We start from the raw sequence: 23488 nt of genomic DNA, 5'->3' as shown, positions 1-23488 counted from the left end.
ATAAAACACACACATGAAAGTAAAAACAGTGGAGATTTTGAATTATATTTATCACTAACTTGGCTTGACCTGTCAATAACAATAATCCCTCAGGCACAGTCATGCACACATGGACATATCACAGCTGAGCAGCCTGGCATGCATTACCAGAAAAGGAAAAATCTGGTGCACAAAGACACAATACCCAACAGAAAGACAAGACACAGGAAAACACACTCACAGACCAGTATTTTCAGAGAGTTTATTTATAGAATTATTATTTCAATTTGGCACACAATTGGAAAATGCTAATACAATTTGGTGGGACAACAGGAAAAATGCCAGTGTTGCTGGTCCTTCGGGGAGAAAAAAGAAATGTGAATTACAAATGAGGAACAATCAGGGTTGAAAACAGTATTGTCTGAAAGTGGGCTCTATCAGCTGTGAAAGATAAAAATATCTGAAAGTCTTAGAACCTCGAGACACTGGGATGATGTTTCCAAGTTCTCTAGTAACGTAGACTGAAGCTCCCCAGAGGTGAATTTAATACAACGCAGGTTGTTTGCACTATTGGCGGAAGCTGAACTTTTCAGAATTTAGCTTAATTTACTGTTCATGTTTTATCTGGCTTGCTTCTGCTCACATTGAACTCAGTGGGAATGCTGCTACTGACTTCAACAACATCAGGCCTTTCCCAGAGGGCCAAAGGAGGCTCCTGCATAGGCAACGAAGCTCTGCACCCAACGGAACAGAAATGCTGAATGCTTGTAACATTACACTGAAAAGCTGTTTTCTTATACTCCTTTCTGAGACAGTTTAACTTCTCCTTATTTGTATTTTCCCTGTATGTTCAGTATCACCAATCACATTAACCTCTTCAAGTTGCCTTTATTTTGTTGGCATCTATCACACTTTTGGTAGTATAAGCACCTTAGACATTGGTCCCAAACATTTAACAACTTCAGGATAAACTGGATAGTTTGCTGCTGTGGCCCTCATCCTGGGATTGTCTCCACCTCCGATCCCTCATTTTTCTTGTCCACGTGGACTAATAAAGTACCAAGGATCAGGAAAGAACAAAGAGATAAGGGACAGCAAAGAGGGAAAAGTGACCACGAATTACTGGCTCCAGAGGGAGTCTCAGAAGGAAACTGGATGAGCACTTCTGAAACTCTCAGAAGAGCTGGAAGAGCTGGTGTAGCATCTGAAAATCATGACGTGTAAGGCTTCAACACTTCTCAAATACAACCCGTGAGTGGCACGACCTGCTTGTGGAGTGCAGACACTCACAGCAGGTGCTAGCACTTCATTGTAAGAGCTGCCATACAGAAGATGGGGCTCAAAAGTCAAGCAACCTTTGAGTCCTCAGTTACCAGCCTTGTCTCAACAAGTGACATTACAGTGAAGCGCGTATACTGCAGTTTTATTATTGAGGATAGCAGGTCAGAAGACAGACTATGAATGGTATTTTGGCAAAGTCAAATCTGTAATTTTTTGTGTGTGTGAAAAGGCCTAAATCTCTACAACAGAGCACTGAAGAAAGACTCGGTTTGAGTGACCCGACAGGAAGCCACCCATCCAGGCTCTCCTTACTTAGAAGCAGTGCGCCCCCTGCCCTCATCCTGCTCAGACTTAAAATCCTGCAGGCAACTATCTGTGGTCCATTAAATCTTAATGGTTATCTAACTTATCTAACCCCTGAAAGACAAATGAAACTATCAGTGTTATTAAAAAAAAAAGATATCAAGTAATGGAAATCAGTATTCTCTGTTACAATTTCTCCAGCACCAGCAGCTGCTTTGCTCCTCTCCACTTCTCTCCTTCAGAAAACAGATCCACGAAGGGCATGAGTGTAACTGGGGATACAGTAGCCTTGAAAAGCAGTTTTGTTATCAGAGAAACTGCAGCTAGAATGACATCCACAAGACAACAAGGCAGCCAGCTCTGCTGGCATGACACAGAAGAGGCCCAGCACAACACTCAGTTACTTCTCACCGCTTTGTTCTTGGGGGATGCAGACTCCTTGCTTTACACTGTTAAACCAGGAGAATACAGTATTGCACCGCTCTTGTACAACTCTGACAGATAACAGATGCTACAAAGATGCTGGGATACATTTGCAGAGATGAACTTCGGTGCTGACTCCCCTCCACGCCCCTGATCTCCAACCACTGGCCATTTAAAAAAGTAAATCCCTTCTCATACCTGAAGCCAATTAGAAAATCTGTCCACTCTTATGATGATGAAATAAAAGCAAATATATGAAACAATATCACTATATGACTTTCCAGCTTTGCCTATATGGTTAATTCATCATCTGAGTAAGACATCTCTGCTAAATATTTTCATTATTATTACATGCTCTGTAGATCAGAACAAACAGCTCTTACATAAGTCCATCTGTAAAAGTCTGGCAAATACGTTAAACTCAAAACCAGTTAAGTACAATATTCAACCCTTTTATTTCTGTGTCCATTTATTTAGAAAACATTCATTCAAGGAATGAAAGTTAGGACTCTTAGTACACTACGAGGCATCACCTATGCTACCATCTGCTCTTTTTAGCAGAATGAAAAGAGAAAATAAATATGACTTTAGAATAATTTCACTTGCAATTACCTTCATCATAATAGCCACTCAAAAAATCCACCATCAGAAACCAATGCTAAAATTGCATTCTAATAATGCTAAAATGCATTCTCTTACTTCCCTTGTTTGGAGATAGAATGATACTATGAATTTGTTTTACTACTTTTTTTTTTTTTTTTTGAAAAGGCATACTTTTGTAGGACCCACCTACCCCATGCAACTGTTTTAAGCAGCATCCCTAAAAACAGTATGACAGTTTTATGTGGAAATGGCTAGAATGTAAACAATAGTGTTCTAGCCCAGCAGTGAGGCATGGGTATGGTATGATTTCCTACCACTCTGGGCATAAGCTTAAGTCACATCCACACAGCTGAGACCAAACAAATAGTTAAGCCAGAATACCAAAAAGTTTTAGAACGGAGCATAAACATAGTCAAAGTAGTAGGATATTCCGCGTGTTAACACTATACAAACAAGTATCGAAGTACACTGGCATATAAGCACTAAGCAAGCACTGTTGAATATTTACTGGTCTGCATAAGAGTTGCATTTATTATAAAATTACATCAGAAACTGTTATTCACCAGGTACTTACCTATTCTCGTATCAAAGCGGCTCCTCTTTAAACTAGACTGGGAGACCCCAAGCACCATCTTGGGCCTCAGCTGTGGGAAAGCGTATGAGCTCAGGCTGTACTAGAAGTAATTAACTGGGCATGTCACCCACCGTTTCTTCATTTTCACAAGAAGTGACATTGGGCCAGTAAGGGTCCACTGCGAAAGGTACTGAACACCGTGATCCATTGCAACAAACAAATTTAGGATATAAATGGGTCTAATGGAAAACTAGGTATTTTAGCCAGCACGTGGGAGGAAGAAAAGGAGGGCTTGAAACTCTTCTTTGTACCTTATCTTCTTAAGAAAAAATAATTTAGGCAAATAGTTCTGTTTGTTTACTGTTCATCAACTAAGATGCAAGTAAGACCTTGTGCAATGTGTAACATCTTGATTTTCGTTTCTTATAAAGAAACTAAGTCTGATCACAGCTTATGCAAGGAAGTGATAGAACTGTACCCAAAATAAAAGCACACACATTTTCATAAGGTAAGTTTACACATGATTTCAACCTCAATCTAAAAGCACAACCTGCCACAGACTTTGTTTTAATTGCCTATTTAAATAATATTATGCACTCAACCTCTGTGACACAATTAGGTTTTTATACTAGGCTAACTATGGCTATTTCTCATATTTAAATTTTAATCTGTGTTCTTTCACTAATAAACAGAAGAGCTGCTTTTTTTTAGGCTTTAAGAGATTAAAGTCAGCCTGAAGGAAAAACATTGTAAACTTCTTGTAAAATACTACTAAAGCCTTGACAAATATCTTGATTTTTATTCTTACTGAGGTTTGAAAGCTCAACAAGGTTTTCATAATAGATCAGTCCCTTTTTAAAAAGGACATGTTCACTTATTTGTCACAGCATACAGTCGTTTACTAAATGTAAAAATCGGAAGTTGTTCTGTGTATTATCTACAAGTGTAAAAGCTATTTTCAAATAGCAGCAATAGTGTCCATTTTGGAAAAACAGTTCGCTAAAAAAACTACCCGTACCAAAAGGCTAGTAGAACTAAGCTTCAGTCTACTTTGCCAGTAAGTTTACAAAAAAAAAGTCTGTATCTGTAGTTATGCAACATCTGAGGAGGTCTTTTGGAAACTGAACATTAGCTAGAAGTTAAAATATGTATCTAGACATGCTCCGCTACTGACATAAGGGGAAAAACCTCTTTTTAATCAGAACAGCAGTATGATGAAAGAAGTTAAAATGAAAATAAATAAGAAATTGGTTTAAACAGCCTGAGCTTATACTGAATAAACTTTAAACAGAAAACATCTGTATTAACTATGAATTTTACCTTTCTTGGAGAGAGATGGGAAGCTTATCTACTGTTAATTCAAATAGCAGGTACATTGTAACCTTCTGAACCCTTCACACGGATGGAGAGAACAACAATAGAGATGCTTATGTCTTTGCAGGTAGAAGTCCACATATTTTAGAGATGCAACAAAACTTATTTGCTATCAAAGGGCCTGTGGTTTGTTCTGTATCTATTGGACTGACACAGAACATTTTTCAGTAAAGTGTTGCAGACCCTGCTGTCCTTCAAGTGCCACATGCTCTTCAAACTTCCTTAAACAGATTCAAGTTCAAATGACAGCTCTCTTTGTGAATTTCCATAAACCAAATAACCAAGGGATGGCTCACGAGCTTTCCGCAGAAAAGAGTGCACCTTAACCTAAGAAGACAGAAAGTTATTTCTGGGGTTGTAGAAAAATTTCTGGTTTACATCTCACATTGTAAATGGAAAAAACCCACTCAATTTACTATTTCAGTTAAACTCATTCCATATGACTCTGTCCAATGGAAAAAAACAACAAAAAAATTGGTACTGAAGGAAGAGGCTGCTTCTATAGGCATAAACACCAAATGATGAACAAGTCCTACATTAGAGAAAAATCTAGCATGCGTCTTCAACACTGTACGCAGAAATCAAGGACAAGAAGTAACTTTTAAAAACTATACAAGGAAATGCTGCCTCCCTTTAAAAAGGTACATGAAAATAATTACACTGATTAATAAAACACTGATATTCACAACCCACCTGAACTAAACTGGTTTACATCTTCAGGCAAAAAGTCAAAATAGTACAGAACATCTTTTTATGTCTTAAAAAGCAGAAGGAGTGCCACGCTGTCAAGAGATAAACTGTTGCTGCATAAAAATTTGTGTCAGCCTTCTTGTGCTTTCTGTTCAGGCGATACACAGGGTCATGTCTCCTGCTAGACTGTTTACAGAGTTATGATGCCTATACAAATCAATCTTTTCTCCTACCTAATTCATTATGAAGTTGCTACAACTACAGTAACAACATTCAAAAGGTTCCAAGAAATTCTTGTGAGGACTACTTAGGTAACTTTATGAATAAATTTAGATTTTTCTTTAGTTCACCTATGTTTACCAATGTATACTGTATATGCACCTTGATAATACGAACTGTGTCAAAACAGTCTGAAAAAATAAAACATCGAAACTGAGGTGTGAGGCAGACAGTCCCCTTCCTACTTATGATTATTGTTATTTTATTCTTTTATAAATACCACCACTGAAGAAACCCAATGCATGATACAGTCCCCAAACCCACACCAAACTGCTTTGCTTTGCTGTGCATCTTTCCCAGCAGGTTTTCACACGTGCTTCTTCAGACAGAGCATTTGGAGGCTACAAAAGCACAAGTTGTACTTCTCCATCAGTCAAGGTTATTTGTGTGATGTTTTCTCCAGATCTGGAAGTTTTTCAATTAGTGCTTTATGGTTCATGTTGATACTGGCTATAAGTCCTCCCTCATTGCCATCTGAGCCAGTGTAACTAATTTCTTCACCAGTCAGGGTAGTCATATGGCCACCCAATGCTCTCAACACTGCATTTCCAGCACATATGTCCCACTTCTTAATATAGGTGACATGGATATATACATCAGCTTGTTCTTGATTCTTTTCAGCCACATCAAGGAGGGCCAACACTTTATAACCTAGAAGAAATGGACAGAAGTTTAAAAAAAAAAGTTAAACCCAGTTTTCCTGTTCATCACAAAGAACAGATCTACTAATGAGTGTTAATAATAAGCACATGGAAGATTTAGGAAAGTAATGCCATTAATTGTATCATGCAACCCAGTACAATGGCAGAGGCACCAATAAACTTTGTCTGTCCTCGGACCTCTAGAGAAAATTTGAAAAAGAAACACTCTCCGCAAGGTTTTTCCACTGCACTCCAATTAAATCCTTGGGTATTTGAGACACATTATTTTTAGACAGCCTTTACCAATATGCTACATAGATTTATCCAGAGACACATTAAAAGAATGAGATCAGAAACTCAAATATAGTTTTGCTCTTATGTTCACTCACTTCTCAATCTCTATATTATGCTGAAGTCTACCTTTTTCTTCCTGGCTTTTTATTACAATAGAAGAAAGATACACATACCACTTTTTATTACAGCAATTCAGCTCAGAGCATTACCCTTTATCATACATTAAGCAGTACAAAGTCATTGCTCAAAATAGCATTCTCTCTTTTCTGGAGTTTTTTCAATTTTTCACCTGTTCAACCAATATCCTTGTTTCATTAAACTTTTCTTCTCTTTTATGTTCTTATACAGAGTAAAGCCCTGGCAAAGATCTGCTATAATCAGTTACACTTTCACTTCCTTTATCATAAGAAAACTCATTTAGATTCACCATAAAGATCCTATGCAAGATCTTCTTGACTAATCTGTAAGGGAGCTCTAGGTTTCCATATTAAAGACAGAGAAAAACACATTTCTGTAAAATGCACATTTTGCATAGCTTTTCTGAGACTTTAAAACAGCTATTACTTCACACTAGTGCCTCACACGTTTGCGTTCTGTCATAACACGCATAAGGATACTGTGTAAGGTTACAAGTAGTAAGCTAAAACCTCTTTGGATTGAATATGAGACAGATAAAAATGCACTTTAGTGGTATTAGTTTTCTCTTTTGACATAAATGCAAGAAATAGTACCAAACTCTAATGGCTCTTCCTTAAAAGAAGAAAAAAGTTTAATTAAATGTACTACTAGTTAATGAACATCCAACAGATTCTCTTCCATGATTCTGTATGTGGTCACAGAAGCCTTTTTCCTCCACAGAGGCATCAGTAAACACACATCATGTGTTCAGTGAAAGGACCGCAATAACATTGGTCTGGGCTTGGATTCACTAACATACTAACTTGTGAACAGTCAGAAGCACAAACTAAGTTTGCACCTAGGTTTCTACACACAGGAGAAACTCTGTCGCTCATGTCAAGTGCTTCCTTTTAGGGATACGAAGAACAAAAGGTAAGAGGAAAAAGAGAAGATGCCACAGCTATATCCTTTTGTCTAATAACAGCTATCCTACTAAATCATTCGGAAGCAATAAAATGCATAGGATGCTTAAGGAACCAAACCTGCTCCACCAGCTGGGATTATCACAGTCTTATTTCCAAATGTCTGCCGTGCAACCTGCTCAACTTTTCCTGCATGGGAGCGGGATACAATAATCCTTGGAGTCTTCTCGTTGTAGGAGGAACGAGCTCTTATGTTTGACCCACCATCCACCATTGCCCAAGCTAAAAGAGAAACACAAATTCTGCTAAAATCTACAAAAGACAATCTCTGTTAAGTGTAAAGATAAAAGGATCCTTATCCAAGAAAATGGAATTGATACCTCCGACTTAATTTCCCTCCCTACTGTAAAAGAGAAAGTTAGGGTTGAAGGAAGAGGCGGATGCCCACATGTGCACACAAGGTGAAGAGAAACAGTCCCCTGCCCCACACACACCTTTGTGCATATGGCATCTCACTGTGCCTGAGTATTCTTATGTGATACTTTCAAAAAACAGTAAGAGGGAAAAATCCCAAGCAGCAATATTTAGAACTTGCAATTGGAAAGCCACCAAAGTTAAAAGTATGGCTCTGAATCAGAAATTGTCAGTATTTCCTCAAACAACCTTTTAAAAAAGAACAAAAAGTCCCACTACCCTTCAAAACAGATAGCAAAAACGTTATTGAGTCATTTTGTTCAGAATGACAGTAAAGCTAAGGAAGGAAATAGCTCAGGAGGACAGTAATACTAAGGAAAACATTTGATGCTGTGTTACGGAGGACTGAATTTAGAATACACAACCTCCCACTTCTTTCATCATGAGGTTCAAATCCAAGCCTGGTAGGCGGCATCCCCTAACCATTAATTTGACATTTACTTAGCAGACTAACCAGCAATTTCATCTCAGCAGAGGGCCAGATTGTATGGCAACAGACTAAGTTACGTGTAATAACAATGCCGACTGCCTTTTATTGCTTTGTATTTCTGTGGTAGTATTAGGAACAATTCTACTCACAACACATTGGTATTTCCAGCTGGGGAAAAGAATATTCATCACATAGAATAACAGAAATCATTGCATCTCATCTGATGCCATGTCTGAACATTTCACACTGTACTATTATTAAAGGAGATAAATTCTCAAAATCAGAGTGCTAAAAAAACCCCACCATTTTTTCAGGTAGATGTTGATACATAGAAAAACATGTTCCAAAACCTCCAAGATTCTTAAAGCATATTGGAATATAGCACATATTTAAATGACTGGAAATTAAGTTCATATTTAAAGACAGTAAAATATTTAGCACAAAATATTGAGCATTCAGTGGGCAAAAAGAGAACAAATAAAAAATGTATGTATTCAGACTTAGTTTCTGTGCCAGAGCTACTGCATAACTTCACAACTCTAGAGGTCAGTATTGCCTAAGGGAAAATGAGAACATAAATTCTTGTTTCAAATATATTAGTTAAGACAAGAATACTAAAATTACTTTGAAGCTTTCAGAAGCACATACACGTTGCCAGCCTTTCAGCCATGCTCGCTGATACATCATCAATACTAAAGAATTAATTAGTTCATGGTTGTGGCATTAAAAGCATTTCAGATAAGGCTATGCTACACACTCCTGCCTAATAAATACATACAGTTGCCATCAAGATCTTTAATCAATCTTTGTTATTCACACTGAATATAAACACCAGGTCCTGCGTACGACATCACAGACCCAAGTTCCTCTGCTGAATGAGCAAAGTACTCTTCTGCTAAAGGCTAACAGCACACATAAGACTGTTCAGTACACGCAGGTTTCGCTTCCTTTGGTTTGCTGTAAGGACTCTGATGGAAAGGATCTTAATTCTTAAACGTATTTCCAGTTAGCTTGTTTTAAATGCATCATTTCTATGTTAAACAAGGGCGGCATTTTCCTTTGTGGTTTCATAGCACAAAACACATCTGTAGCTCTAATTCTGAGGTCTGCAGCAACACTCCTTTGCCCCGGGTACTATCTTCTCATTTCTATCTACAGATGTTCTCTCAAACTTCAAATTTTAATTAACACTGTGACTGAAGATGCTGGAAATATGTGAAGGCATAAAGGTACCTGTATATGCTGAGAATGGCTTGTGTATCACTCCTATGACTGGTTTACCATTTACAGCCACGCAAACCATTGTCGTGACGTACTGCCGAAGATCCTCTGTGGGCAAAACAAGAAAGTGAGCGAGTTTACAGCCAGATGCCAAGAACACAAGAAGAAACTCAACATTATAGAAATGTTGTTCTTTGAAGACTAGCCTACATTCTGCCTCTCACAATTATGTAACTTTGTTGTATCTTCAAATAACCTTGCAGTTTTTAAAAGACTTTACAGACTCTTCAGTATTCCAGCAATTTTTCCTGTTCAGAAGATGTAAGCTATACTCCTACCAGATCCAATGCTAACAACCATGTCTTATGCAGCATGTATTTTCATGGGAATCTGTACCCCTATATTCTCCCTTCTTTGCCACACTTCCTATCCTCCCTTAATGCAAAGGTAGTAATTCAAATACCAAAGAACATTCACCAGAAAAGGTGACTGTATCAATGGAACATTCATACAAAAATCCCCATTCTTCTGTTCGTTCTGCAGTACTTATCAGAAAGAATTTCAGTTGGATTGCCTTGAACATCTTATGTGACATCTTAAAACATTTGAAAAAGGGGAAGATGGAGTTACGGATGCTTTTTTGAAAAATTGTAACAAGATTTTTTTCTATCAATGTAAACAGAATATTTACTTAGTATTCCCTTTAAATAAACAAACAAAAAACTTTCTGAGATATTTAGTGTTGCCACAGTAACAACCAAAATAAAGAAATGTGTAATTCCAGCAGAATCCACAAGTGACAGTTACCATTTATTTTAGCAATTACTTAGTTGCAAGGAATACCAAAGTGATTTCAGAGTGGGAATATTTAAAAGTAAATGCTGTGGTCTGACAACTACAGAGATTTCATTATGCAATATGTTCAATTAAATCACACTGGCTTTGACATAACACACTTTAACAAGAGATGTCACTTTAAATACTTAGTAGTTTGTCTCCAGTATAAAAGGCAGACATCAGAATTACACACATGATTTGTCAACAAGAATCAGCTACCTGTGTATTCTTGTGTAGCATCTAACGGATCGATCCAGACAGTCACACTTTCTGCTGGAACTTCTTTAGGCTGTATTTTTTGTTTTATGTCTTCAGGAATACTGTGATCCCAAGAGACTGTCTCCTGATCAGCTGTATCAACACGCTCTTCAGAGTTTATCTATGATAAAACAACAAGTAGTTGCATTGATTTATCAGATAGAGTAGCTATGTTAGTCAGGAAAATTACAGGTTTGTTCACATCTTCTCTTTCTCCCTTCACCTCCAGCTGAAAGTGCATGAATTAGTAATTTTTCAGCAGCTCCCAAGCTATTACAGTCATGTGACAAGCAATGGACAACCACAATCCAGAATTTTACTGTGAACCATACCACAGCTGGACAGTTTCCTTGGCTGCACTCTTCCTACTGAATGTTCTTGGGAGTATGAATCTCAGGGGTTTTTAAATCAAAAATTAAATCCAGTTGCTTCAAATCTACAACCAGAACAATGGACTTTGGAGAATCATGCAGTACACAGATATAGTCAGTGTCTAATGTTCCATTTATACATATCAGTATATATGTATATACAGAAATGTACAGATATTTTATCAACAAATATTTGGCAGACTGTAGTATGACTTGGGGACTAGGAATCCTAGTAGATATTACTGCTTCAGGCATTGAGTTACAACCAGAAATTTAAGCAGCTCAACTGGATGCAACCATTACACAATTGTCAGATGAATGAATGGTCTTTTATAAACAAGTTAATAACATTCCATACCCATGAAGAAAAGAACATTTATAAAGAGCAGTCCAAGGTCCCTTTTAAGCCTACTGTCACCTGCTGCCTAGCTCAATGAATTTTACTCTGGACCAGAGGGCATTTCACTGTGCTGAACAGAGCTCGGTCCAATAGTGAAACACAGTCCCAATCTGTTGCATGGAAGAATGTTCTGCAAAACCCAATACAATGACATTGTGACTGCAGTAGGAAAACATTTTTGGATCACAAGAGATGTACTTATCACAGAACACTGTATGTCATGATCTCTCATGTTACAAAACATCACATAACCTGGCAGGAAGAACTACTGGGGAAATATGGATCAATCTGTCTTAACCCATCCATACTCGCTTACTATCACTGCAAACATGGTTTACAGAAGAGCTGTAATGCAACTGGACAGAGGTAGTGCTAATAGGAATTTAGACAGATTAATTCCATTTACTTTTGGCACCTCAGTTACATTAGGAGACTAGTATTTCTATGTTCCTACTGCCAATAAAAAGGAAATCATTGCTACTGTGCCTTTCAAGCTTCAGCCTGCGTGAACCCTTCAGAAACGCATCACTCCACTAATTACTCAGTAGGATGATGATGCTTATGGCTTAAATGTGTAGGTTATATGTCTGAAGTAGAGTGTAACTAATGTAGACTTTTAGGACCTTTCAGAATATTAAGAACACAAGTTTTTTTTTAATTCCTGCTAACTTTAAAGGTGGCTGCTTCTGATGCAATTCTAAAGGAATGCCAGGCTGGCAACCTCCGATGCACAGTCAAAAGGCAAAATAGTAGGCACACATGGAATACGATGTGTCTACAAGCAAGAACCACCGATTTCCCTTCACTTGCTACAGATGGAGTTGGGACCCCTAAAACTGATAAATCCCCCCTGACTAAAGCAGCTTGTTATTACAGAGGATGTTGGCAAGTGACGCTGAAAGAACACAAATAAAGGAACAATCAAGACAATGTTTGAGTGTTACAGACTTTGTATCAGCAGGATTTTTACATAATTCACATCATGACAAGAAAAGATATCACAAACCTCAACTGCAACAGATCATTAGCAAAGGGTTAAGGCTCATGCTCTCCAAGAGAATTCAAGAAAAGAGAGCAAGCAGAACTGTAGCAACTCCAGCCATACATCACAGATGCCTTCTCACATAAAACCAGTATTTGAAGCACTGCATGTCAAACAGAGTCCTTGAAGTTGCCACGACATTTACAAATTAAACATCTGTCACTGTACAATAAACCTGACGATTGTGTTTTCCCCTGGGGAAAGCAGTCCTGCAAAGTCAAGATGCCTAGTCCCACAGACTTGGCAGCCTCAACACAGCCCCTGGGCAGTTTAAGTTCCGCTACAGCATATTGCGTACCACTACAATATAAAATGGAAAAAACCGAAAACAAAACAAAACCCACATTTCCTCAACAGAAGGAAGAGCCTCCAAAAAGTTAAAGGGTTGTAACCAGTCCTCAAAAGGAAGACTCTCTTGTTAAACCTGTGTTTACAGTACACTAAAGTTAAAAGATTGAAACTATCTGAAAGGTATTGTTTTCAGAGATAAACCTCCTATTTAGTTCAAATTCTGTAGCGGTCGCCATGAAGCTGCAGCAGTTATAATGCTGGTGAGAAGTCTCTCACAACAGCCATTATTAGTCTACCAGAAAAAAAGAAAAAAAAAAGAAAAAAGGTAACAGTGATGAAGTTGCAGAGCCATTTGTAGAAAATAAAAATTAAAAAAACCTAGCTGGGTCACTAGTTCTTCCATTCATATGATCATTTACTCTGTAGCCTTGGCTGAACACTCCACAAGTAGAAATTCACAGTCATTCCACCCCATGCACTTATTATATTGTTAGGAAGCCACTTTATAGGTTTTGCAAGACATAGTTGCCTCAGAGAAGATCACTAACCCTTAATAGTATGAACTTTTCTTCTTTCCCAACCCTGCTGCCCCCCCCCCCCCCCATTTTTTTTTTTAATACATGAGAATATACCTGGAAAACATGCCTTTGTGTTAATACTACTATTGTGTTCTACTTGTTATTCTCATTTGTTGGAATCCTCCAGAGGCCATGACTTTACATTTGAAGCTTTTCTGAAGCGATATGGATACATAGTCGATGGCATTCCCCAATCTTCACCCAGAAATCAGGAGGAGCTTTGGTAGAAAGACAATCACAATGCCAAATGTTCCAGACAACAGTTTGTTCCAGCAAGACACACCGAGTCAATTAAACCTCTATGTTAGTGTAAATAATTATAAAGTTTGCATGCTTGCTATCATACACATAACTTTGCCTACTCCTAAGAGTCAGATTTAGACAGCAACTCATCATGCAAGAACCTGAGACAGCAAGCAGAAGAGAGAAATAAATAGCTATTTGGGGTTATCCACCTAACAGCTGTAAGCTGTAAAAGCCCATCTCAGGAGGTTCTGTAAGCTGTCCATCCACACCGAGCTCAACTACATTTCAGCAATCTTCCCCAGTTATGCTTGAAGGAAAAGCCCTCCTCACAAACAGCTGCATCAAACACAGAGATTTAATAAAATGCATGTAAATCTGTGAACAGACTACTGCTGAAAGGTCAACAAAAAATTTATTTCATAAATGAGGCACCTTGCCAGCACAGAGCATCCTCAAAATGAATCTGTGAGGTGCAGGAATCCCGTAACAGCCAGAGGACACTGCTCATGAGAGCCAGCAGCAGAGGTCCAACAGCAACACCAGGATCAGCCCACAGTGTGCCTTCCCAAACACCCAGATGTTCCCAGCCTTTGGAAACCCGTTGTACAGAAAAGACTCTCCTCCGGCATGTTGGTGATTGAAATACAGATCTGCTCAGGGACATGGGAAGCAACCCGAGTGTACTACAAACCCATGTGGATAAACGCAGTGCTCTGAACAACCAGCCAATAGTCCTGACCATGTAAAGACTTCAGGGAACCTCACACCAGCTCTTCCTCCCACGTCGGGCTACTCCCTACCAACACTTCACCATGTCTTTTGTCGCAGTTCATCATCCAACAAACTTACTTGAATACTAGCTAGCTGTCTGTAGTGAGGTGAACAAACTCCAGCTTTTCCTTGGTTTGAAAGAGTAGGACACTGATGTAGTTTTGCCTTTGAATTTACCCATTGAAGATAAACTGAAAAAATATATGCTAAAAAATTAAATAGACTTTTCTGCCCGAATACGTAATTATTTTTTTAAATAAACATCAACAAATGCAAATGTAATGTTTTTCTTATAAAGTGTTTGGCTGTATGTGGATTTTATTTAAATTTGTTACTCCCCATCCTTCCCCACATCCTTATTTAGCCCAATACTCATTTTGCATTTTAATATGCAAATAATGCAATGTCTTGAAGAAGATCCCCATATGATAATTAAGTCCTCTCAAACCTAAATCTCGGGGCTTTTTTATTAGAATAGAAAACAAAATGAGAACACCACAAATACTATCCCACCTGTATTACAAACAAGAAATACTAATTAAGCTAGTCAAGGTTAAAAAAGAAAACAACATACAAAACCCCCACAGCTTAGGTAACAATAAAATATAATATTTACTAGTGAGACTATGAATGTACAAGTATTTCAGACACTACATTTCAAGAACAGGGACTGGAACAGGTTGCCCAGAGAGACGGTAGATGTCCCATCCCTGGAAAAGTTCAAGGTCAAGTTGATTGTCTTCAACCTAATCTAGCTGGAGATGCCCCTGCTTATTGCAGGGGGGCTGGACTAGATGGCCTTTAAAGGACCCTTCCAATCCAAACTATGATTCAATGGATAAATCTATTGTTTTGAATGGAATCATGAAAAGGAAAAGCCTGGAGTCCCAGACAAAATAGTGTGTGCAGGGGACCGTTATTAAAACATTTACAGATGATTGACTTTGTTTTTCTGTTTTGTTAGGGCACTAACTCTGCACGACATACACAGTCACTTCACCAGCGATTACACAACCCAAGCATTATGCATACCCAAGATTCAAACTTAACTTTGCCATTTGTATTCATGTGACAGGAGATAGAGGAAAGGAGTGGGGGGACAGAAGTAAACGCAAACATTGACAAAAAATAAACCAATGACTCTGATACCTTCTTACTGGCTGACTAAGACATGTCCCCTGTAGACAGTAGAAGATATTTTATTACTCTGTTTACCCTCTGGACTATGCCCCTGGCAACCTGTAAGAGGTTACCCACAATTACGCACCTTGAAAGGTGTACTGACCTACTAGGTGGCTGCATGGGACTGTACTTGATTTGCTGTTATTTGACTGTGCTTCAGAGATGTCACAACTCGGGGGAAGAGCAATTCAGTCAGCAGGCTTTGGGCTTTCCCCCATCCATGGACCAAGCCTCACAACTTGCCCGTCCAACCACTGCTGCTGCACTGCACCGGAGAACAACATGCCCTTACACCCACCACACCACAAGTCAGACTGCTTTACCTCCATTTGCCCAGCTTCTCTCTGTTTTTTCCTCTCAAATGTATCAGAGGTGAAAGCTGTCTGATCTTCTCACAGCATCTGTGCACACACAAATTGTGTGAAGGAATCTGATGCCAAAACCTCTGAATGTAAATACCCACTTGACAAGTCAGGACCTATAAACATGCACACCAGGAGAGCAAGAAGTGGTCAAAGCACCATATTTCCAACACCCAAGGAAAGTACCTAACTTATCCAGGTTACAAAACAGGGCTTCAGAATCTGCTACGCAAGGAAGGACTTGCATTCACACCAAGATTCAGCTCACCTGAAGCTAGGACCACTCACGATCACTCCCTTCCAACTTTTTAATTTGGGGGCTGCGAGTAGCAGTTTTCACTATGAACAAAAGCTGCTTCCCGAAAGCTTATGTTACTTAACACTGAAAAGAATGCAAACTCAGAAATCAAAGTATCACTTCCTTAAGTTAAAAATTCCTTTAAGCTTTGAACAATTTGAACAGTAGCCCTGCCAGCATAGTAAAAAAGAAAAAATAATCTGGTTTTATTCAGTACACTGACACTTTTAAAGCCAGTTGCCTCCTTTTGAAAGGCTTCTTTTCCTCCTTAGATTACCACAACCTATTAGAAAGGAAAAATGAGCTTTTACAGGTGATCTTCATCTCTTTGAAAAAGGTTCCTCTTGCTAGGGTCCAACTTACAAAGAGTTTTAGCGGGGTAGAGTTTGTTACGAAAGGACAGAGGACCTTGCTGAATCACATGGCTCTCTAAATAAACACCTTGTTAAAAGGTTATAAATTTGAATTAAGATATAAAACGTATTTGTATATAAATGTGTAAGGTATAAAAATACACTAATATATAAAATAATAAAAGGTATAAAACCCATTGGTCTCATCATTCATTTGAAATTAAAACAACAAATACTTCTATAATAATGCCAAAACACAGATAAAGGACAAACGCATTTTTCAAGGCACAGAAGTCCAGACAGAGAGAAGCTTTCCTCTACCATCAACTACATCTTCATTTTATTTTAATGACATGAAGAACTCACTTCATGCAGGAACAAGATGACAGGATCAGACAAACCTAAATGTCAAAAAGCTTGATTAGCGTTTATCAAAACTCATTACATGGCTTTGGTCATTAAGCCAGCAGGAAGCAGAGTGAAACAAACAGGTTTTCATAGACAGTAAAGACCTGCCAGGTAACAACTCTGCTTCTACTGACTTATGACAAATAGAAGTTGGTGAACACAATAAAAATCAACAGAGGGAACTGGCATGGATCACAGAATTCACAGCTTCCACCAGTGATCTGCAGAAACAGATTTTAGAATTTAAAACCAATAAAAGAATAAAGCCACTCGCTTATTAACTCAGACAAGTCATTTCAGTAAATGGCAAAATTCTCCGTTACGGTTCTATACAGATGCAAGTCTAGCAAAAAGAAAGGTATGACTAGCTAGGAGAGTTGCAAAGCTACTTTTCATTTTAAGAAAACATCCAAATAAGGCCGGATTAGAAGTCTACCAATAAATAACACTGACAAAACGTCCACTGTCAGTGGTACACTACTAAAAACCAAATCTTCATATGCCCAGCTGACAGATCAAACATCCCTGGTATACACACAAGCCACATGAAGTACTTGTAATTAGATCTGAAAATATAATCACAGAACTCATTACCATAAAGTTACAGGCTTTAACTTCATTTTATGTAGACAGTGCCAGCATAAGTCATCTAATATCAATTAAAACCCATGTTAAGAGATGCATCTCCAGACAACAACTACTACTGAGAGTCTTGCTTTACTTAGAAACCTACTGGCAGTTGCTAAGATCATACGGGTCAGAAGAACATTAATTTTGTTAAAAACCCTAAGACCTGAGGATGCCATTCTCGCAACACGGAGAGACAAACAAATTACTACACTTTTTCAGCAAAGCACTGAAATCCTTCTGAAGTTTAAGTAGCATTTTGATTTTTAAACTGACTTCTTTAACATATCTATCTTTCCCACAAAAATATTATCAGATGTAAAGCTTGCTATCTCTGATGAAATTCCAGTTTTCTAAGTATGACAGTTGGCATTGTGGTCAGAAGCCTGTAAACAGCAGGTTTAAACCTAGAAAGTACTCCTGGTAGCTTGAAAAAAAAAAAAAAAAAAGAAATTCTTGGAGACATTAAGCTTCCAAAAGTGGAATTAATTTAGAAGAAAATCTCATTAAAAGGTAAAACTGGCACGTTCTTCAATTTCCATTTCAAATACTGATGCCTGATTTCAGCATTATCATGCACAAACTTGAAATGAGGTATTTATAATCTGCCTTAACTGCAAAAGAGATGGAAGAAAGTTCAGATGCAGGACAAGACCAACAGAAAGATGCCTGAAGAGAAGACTGACACAGGAAGACTTGATTTCCAACACAGTCACAATAAAAAAATAATAAAAAAAAAGAAACAAAGGATATTTCTCTATTTGGTATTTAGACTAGAAAACAAGACATATAGCTGGTGCAACTATAGAACATAAATCGATACACTGGTCAGAAATAAAGCCCAGACAGCAGGAAATGGAGAGTATAGGGCAGAAATCACTCCGGCAAATAAGACTGAAGTCTGCATTTGTGAAAACACTAGCACTGTGGAGAAGCAAAATAGCAGAATTGTGTGGGTCGCTTTAAAATTGACCTTTCCATAATCAGAGGACAGAGGGAATGTGGCCAATGCACTTAGTTTAAGGAACACATCTTCCCCTGTCAATCACTCCTACCTTTGTGAGCAAGTAGGGCTGCTCCTTCAGATGTGCTGACGCAGGCTGTTGATAGGGCCATAATGTGAAGTGAAGGAGGGTATTTTAACCTTTATTTTACATTTTACCTTGGATACATTCATATATCGAGCTCCTGACACTGACCCCCAGACAAAAGCATTAGAAAAATGGCAGACCCTGATGTGCAGCACCAAGCAGCTCTTTTACCAAGTAACGCTGCTGAAACCCCAATATCACGAGATCATACCTTCAAACAGAGAAGCTCTTCTGCACAGAATGTGCCCGTGTTTCTGGCCAGTCTCTAACTGGATTTGGAACCCCTGCTGCCTCAGTCCCCTGTCCCCGTCCCCTATCCCCTCTCCCCCCCAGCAGCAGGGCTAGCTCAAGCATCTTTTTAATCCCCTCACTTGACTCCCATCCCAGTGCTTCTTATCACACCACCACTGTGCTAGCACAAGGAATGAGACTGCATAGAGAACAACCACAAAAACAGTGAAGTAACCCAGAAAGATAAATGAGATAAATAAAAAAAAATTAAAAGGAGCAGAGGAGATGATTATAGCTGGATCAGAGCTTTAACTCATTCTCAGCATGACAAACAAAACAGACAACGACAGCACACTGGTAGTGCAGGAGCAGTAAACATCTCAAGCCTGTAACAGCAGCTGAGGACCCTACAAATAGAAACCACTGCATATTATTTTAGCATCAAATGTATTTTAAAATCAACTGCACAAACATACTTCATAGAAGATGTGTGCAAATATTCATTGCCAGATGTTAAGCATGATCAGACAACACTGGGTAACAGCTGAATTAGAAATAACTGACTTGACCCTTCCTCCCTTATCTTTCTCACACCTCAATCTACACAGTGATAAAACAGAATGGATCGCTTCTCTTCAGTCTTACCTAACCTAGCTGTGAGAAATCTTGAACTGATGCAAATGCATCTATTTATATCAAATAGAGCAGGTGATGTAAGCAGCGGAGTTCCTCTTCCTCTGTAGTCAAAAAACCTTTACTTAAAAGAACAAAGGCAAAACATTTCATATGGGTGGGGGGTTTTGTCTTCCTCCTTCAGATCTGGAAGTTGTTTTTTTTCAATCACAACTGCCAGGACTGTAGGACAGTTTATTTCAGTTTCTGAAGTGAGACGCCTAACTCTACCATCTTCTCTTAATAATCACACCATAAGAGAAGATCTGCTTCAGGCAGACTGTTTGCATGCTGTCCCTTTGTATGTCCCACAGCACAATACAGGGAATCCAAGGCTGCTCACTGACTAAAATTTCAGTCAAATGACTTCTCCCCCTATTTATTGTTAAATATTGGAAAGCCACAGCTATTCTTAGAGGATCATAGAATGGTTTGCGTTGGAAGGGACCTTAAAGATCACCTAGTTCCAACCCCCCTGCCATGGGCAGGGACACCTTCCACTAGACCAGGTTGCTCAAAGCCCCATCCAGCCTGGCCTTGAACATTTCCAGGGATGGGGCATCCACAGCTGCTCTGGGCAGCTTGTTCCAGTGTCTCACCGTCCTCAGGGTAAAGAATTTTTTCCTAGTATCTAGCCTGAATTTACCCTCTCACAGTTTAAAACTATTACCCCTTGTCCTATCACTACAGATCCTATTAAAATGTCTGTCCCCATCTTTCTCTTAAGCCCCCTTTAAGTATTGAAATGTGACCAGAAGGTCTTTGCAGAGCCTTCTCTTCTCCAGGCTCATCAAGCATTTCCTTCGCATTATAGGCATATTTTGGCACCTGGGTTTTGTGCTGATTTGGTTTTTTTTTTCCTGGCTGCAGCTATTGGCACCAATTTAAGTACCCCTGTAAGGCTCAAGGGTTCCACGATGTGAGTAAATCGCATTTTGCATAAATTTACTCTTGGAATTCTTTCAGGTTTTGTTTGACAGCTTTTGTTAGCAGCATCTTATCTAGCATGAAAAGCAGAGGGGTTTTATTTGACTTCAGCGATGTTTTTTATTCTGGAGCATTGCTCTGTACACAGGGATAAGGCTACAGATATAAAGTACAATGCTTCTTACAAGATGCAGTTTTATGCTGCCTCACATGAAAGGTGTCTTAGGAAATCCTCTATAATCCTCATATTCACACCAAAACTGAAGCAGGTCTGTTTATGAAACAGTAGCAGGTTTAGATGTGTTGTGTTGAAAGTACACATGAAGGATTTGCAGATTGAGATGAGACCTTGTCTTTGCACCCGAGAAGCGGGATAGTGCCACATGTATATAAATAACTAAAGTTTGTATTTTGGTTTGTACAAATGTTTATGAATACATCTTCATCATAGTATAGACTTTAAGAGACAGCATGTCTTACCAGTATACACAACTTAGTGGATGTTTTTTAAACACTGCATGAGACGATGTCAATAATAACAGCTTATGTACTCAGAATACTAAATATCCCAGAGCTGATCTGTCAGATTAAGTAACTCTAGATCAGCTGAAAGAGTTGTCAAAAACTCTTCCTAGTCATCCTCAATGCCCAAGGAGAGGGAAGAGGAGAGGGAAGAGGGCATATGCCTGATTTTTTCCAGTTCCACAGATGTACACACACATTTTTGTCTTCGTACTGTGTTGAGAACACATCTGCACCTAAAGTACCATCTATTTTTAAAGACTAGCAGCTCAAGTCAACCATAAGGAAAACAAAAAGGAGTACCAAAGTTTTTTTTAAAGGAGATGTTCAAAATTAAGGCAGCCTGAGAGGAAGACACACAAGTCAGGCTGTCAGTGCTATGCATCCCAATCACGGGAGAGGAGTTTACACACTTGACCACAGACACAGAACAGGTGATAACAGTTCACTGAGCAATTAAGAGCCCCCCCCCCCCTCCTCCCCGAGCCCCCAGCCTTCTCTAAAAGCACAGACAACCCTTGTATCTAAACCAATGGCATCCCTCCACCCGCAGAAGGGAAGCAAGTGTACGGGTTTCAGGTAACGATACAGGTATGCTGTCATGCCAAGCTCCATGAGGACACTGAACAGCAAAAGAGAACAGGGGACAATACTGTTCCTTCCTTTAACATAGGGCCTGCAAAGGTGGCTTGCCATTGACAGACAATCCAGCAATCTTTGGAACATAAACTTCATAGTCTTTTTGCAGAGGAAGATGAATTACATACCAAGTTTATTTCAAATATTGAAGATTGTGGTGTTTCCTTTAGGTTTCATATTCAGAGGGTTCATTATAACACACAAAACCAAACAAACCAACCACCACCCTGAGGAACTTCAAAAATGGCCACTGAAAACTCATTGAGTAGTAACTAAATTTAACCGAAGAATAAACTTAACTATGCTACTTTTTCTCTCAACCTGTCCAGGAAAAGCATACAAATCATCACTTTTGAAACGCAAGTTTAAGGTTTTCTATCCATTCCAAATGACTGTAAAAAGCTAAGGATTTTAACATCAAGAGACTGAAGAGAGCTTCCCACTTACTAAAGAGAAAGTGGAAACAAATCCAACCGACCCCCCAAAACCTCAAAGTATAGCTCTGGTCTGGGTGCGACCTGAAGCATGAGACCCAGGTTTCATGAGCAAACAAGAGCGGGGAGGGGTGCACACCTCTGGAGAAAAAGCAAATTCCACTCGCCCACGTAGGCAGTGACACAGCCGCTTGCTTATCTGCTGTCCCGAAGTCACAGGAGCTAAGAAGCGCAGATACCGTGACACCACGTTCCTAAACCTCCAGATTCTCAATGCCTTGTCCCTCTTACAGGCTCCAGGAGAGTTACGGAGTTACACGCTCCCCCTGTAACTTCGGGCGGGGCGGACAAATAGCAGCGAGGATAATTAAGAAAACGGGCGTTCCTAATCTCAGCACCACGAGCGCATGTGGAATTCGCGCTATGCCATCACCTTCATCCTTACCCGGACAGCCCGCCACCCGCAGCCGTCAGGCTCGGCGCCCCGTCCCCGTATTATTTCAGCCATGTTGTTTCACCTCGCAGAGCTGCCCCGCAGGCGACCCAACCCCCTCCCCCGCAGCCCAGCACCCGCGGCAGCAGGCGTGAGGTGGCACTGCCACCACGGCAGCGCGAGGGGAAGGAGAAACGCCACACGCGGGCGGCACTTCCCGCCGGCGGGCACCAAACGGAGAGGTGACACGTGTGTGTCCCCCGCTCGCCTCAGGGCGCCGCACGGCCGGCAGGGCCGGGGGAGCCCCCCCGCCTCACGGGAGGGCGGCTGGCACCCACCTGCACGGCGGGGAAGGCGCCCTTCAGCAGGTAGAACATCCTGCGGTTGGAGAGGAGGTCGCCGCTCGTCAGCTGCTCCTCAGCCCCCTCCCGCGTCTTCCCCTTCGCCTTGGCGTTGAGGACGTTGCCCTCGCGGACCCGCTTCACCTCCTCCCCGCCCCTGACGGCGGCCAGGACGGACACGGCCAGCAGCTCCCGCAGGTCCACGGCGCCGGCGGGCGCGGAGCCGCGGGGGCTCTCGGGCCCGCCGGCCGCCGGCTCGCTCAGCATGAAAAAGGCGAAGCGGCCGGCCAGGAAGCCGGAGTAGAGGTGGTAGAGGACGCCCAGCCCCAGCAGGCAGAACACGGCCATGCCGAGCGGCGAGAGGCGGATCCCCATGGGGGCCATGGCCGCGGGGCAGGGGGCACTGCGGCGCGGGCGGGCGGCGGTACCGGCAGCTCACCACAGCCCCATGGCGCCGCCGGGGCGCTGCGCTCCGCTGCTACTGCGGCGGGGCCGCCCGGGCTCCACACTCCCCGGCGGGCCGGTGGGGAGACGGCGCCGTCTGTATCCGGGTCAGGCGGAGGCGGGG

General features: G+C 40.4%; 1 protein-coding gene across 1 annotated transcript; it reads right to left on the bottom strand.

The window, feature by feature from the left end:
* Positions 1–227: 227 nt before the first annotated feature.
* BPNT2 (3'(2'), 5'-bisphosphate nucleotidase 2) lies at positions 228–23488 on the bottom strand. The gene is made up of 5 exons (XM_037380222.1): positions 22918–23488; positions 10663–10822; positions 9619–9714; positions 7602–7763; positions 228–6157 (listed from the first exon to the last, which is right to left on the bottom strand). Exons 1-5 carry the CDS (start codon positions 23302–23304, stop codon positions 5886–5888), a joined length of 1077 nt encoding a protein of 358 aa, XP_037236119.1. The 5' UTR covers positions 23305–23488; the 3' UTR covers positions 228–5885.

Source organism: Falco rusticolus, chromosome 3, assembly GCF_015220075.1.
Source record: "Falco rusticolus isolate bFalRus1 chromosome 3, bFalRus1.pri, whole genome shotgun sequence".
In the NCBI taxonomy this organism is placed as follows: domain Eukaryota; kingdom Metazoa; phylum Chordata; class Aves; order Falconiformes; family Falconidae; genus Falco; species Falco rusticolus.
Note: the sequence above shows the minus strand (reverse complement) of the source record. Positions and strands in the feature narration are given on the sequence as shown.

Excerpts from the sequence above, each read along its gene's own strand:
- BPNT2 (XM_037380222.1), bottom strand. The coding sequence starts at position 23,304 with ATGGCCCCCATGGGGATCCGCCTCTCGCCGCTCGGCATGGCCGTGTTC. Across the intron at positions 7,764-9,618 it reads GCCATTCTCAGCATATACAG|CTTGGGCAATGGTGGATGGT; the intron begins GTACCTTTATGC and ends TTTCTCTTTTAG. Across the intron at positions 6,158-7,601 it reads AATCCCAGCTGGTGGAGCAG|GTTATAAAGTGTTGGCCCTC; the intron begins GTTTGGTTCCTT and ends CATTTCTTCTAG.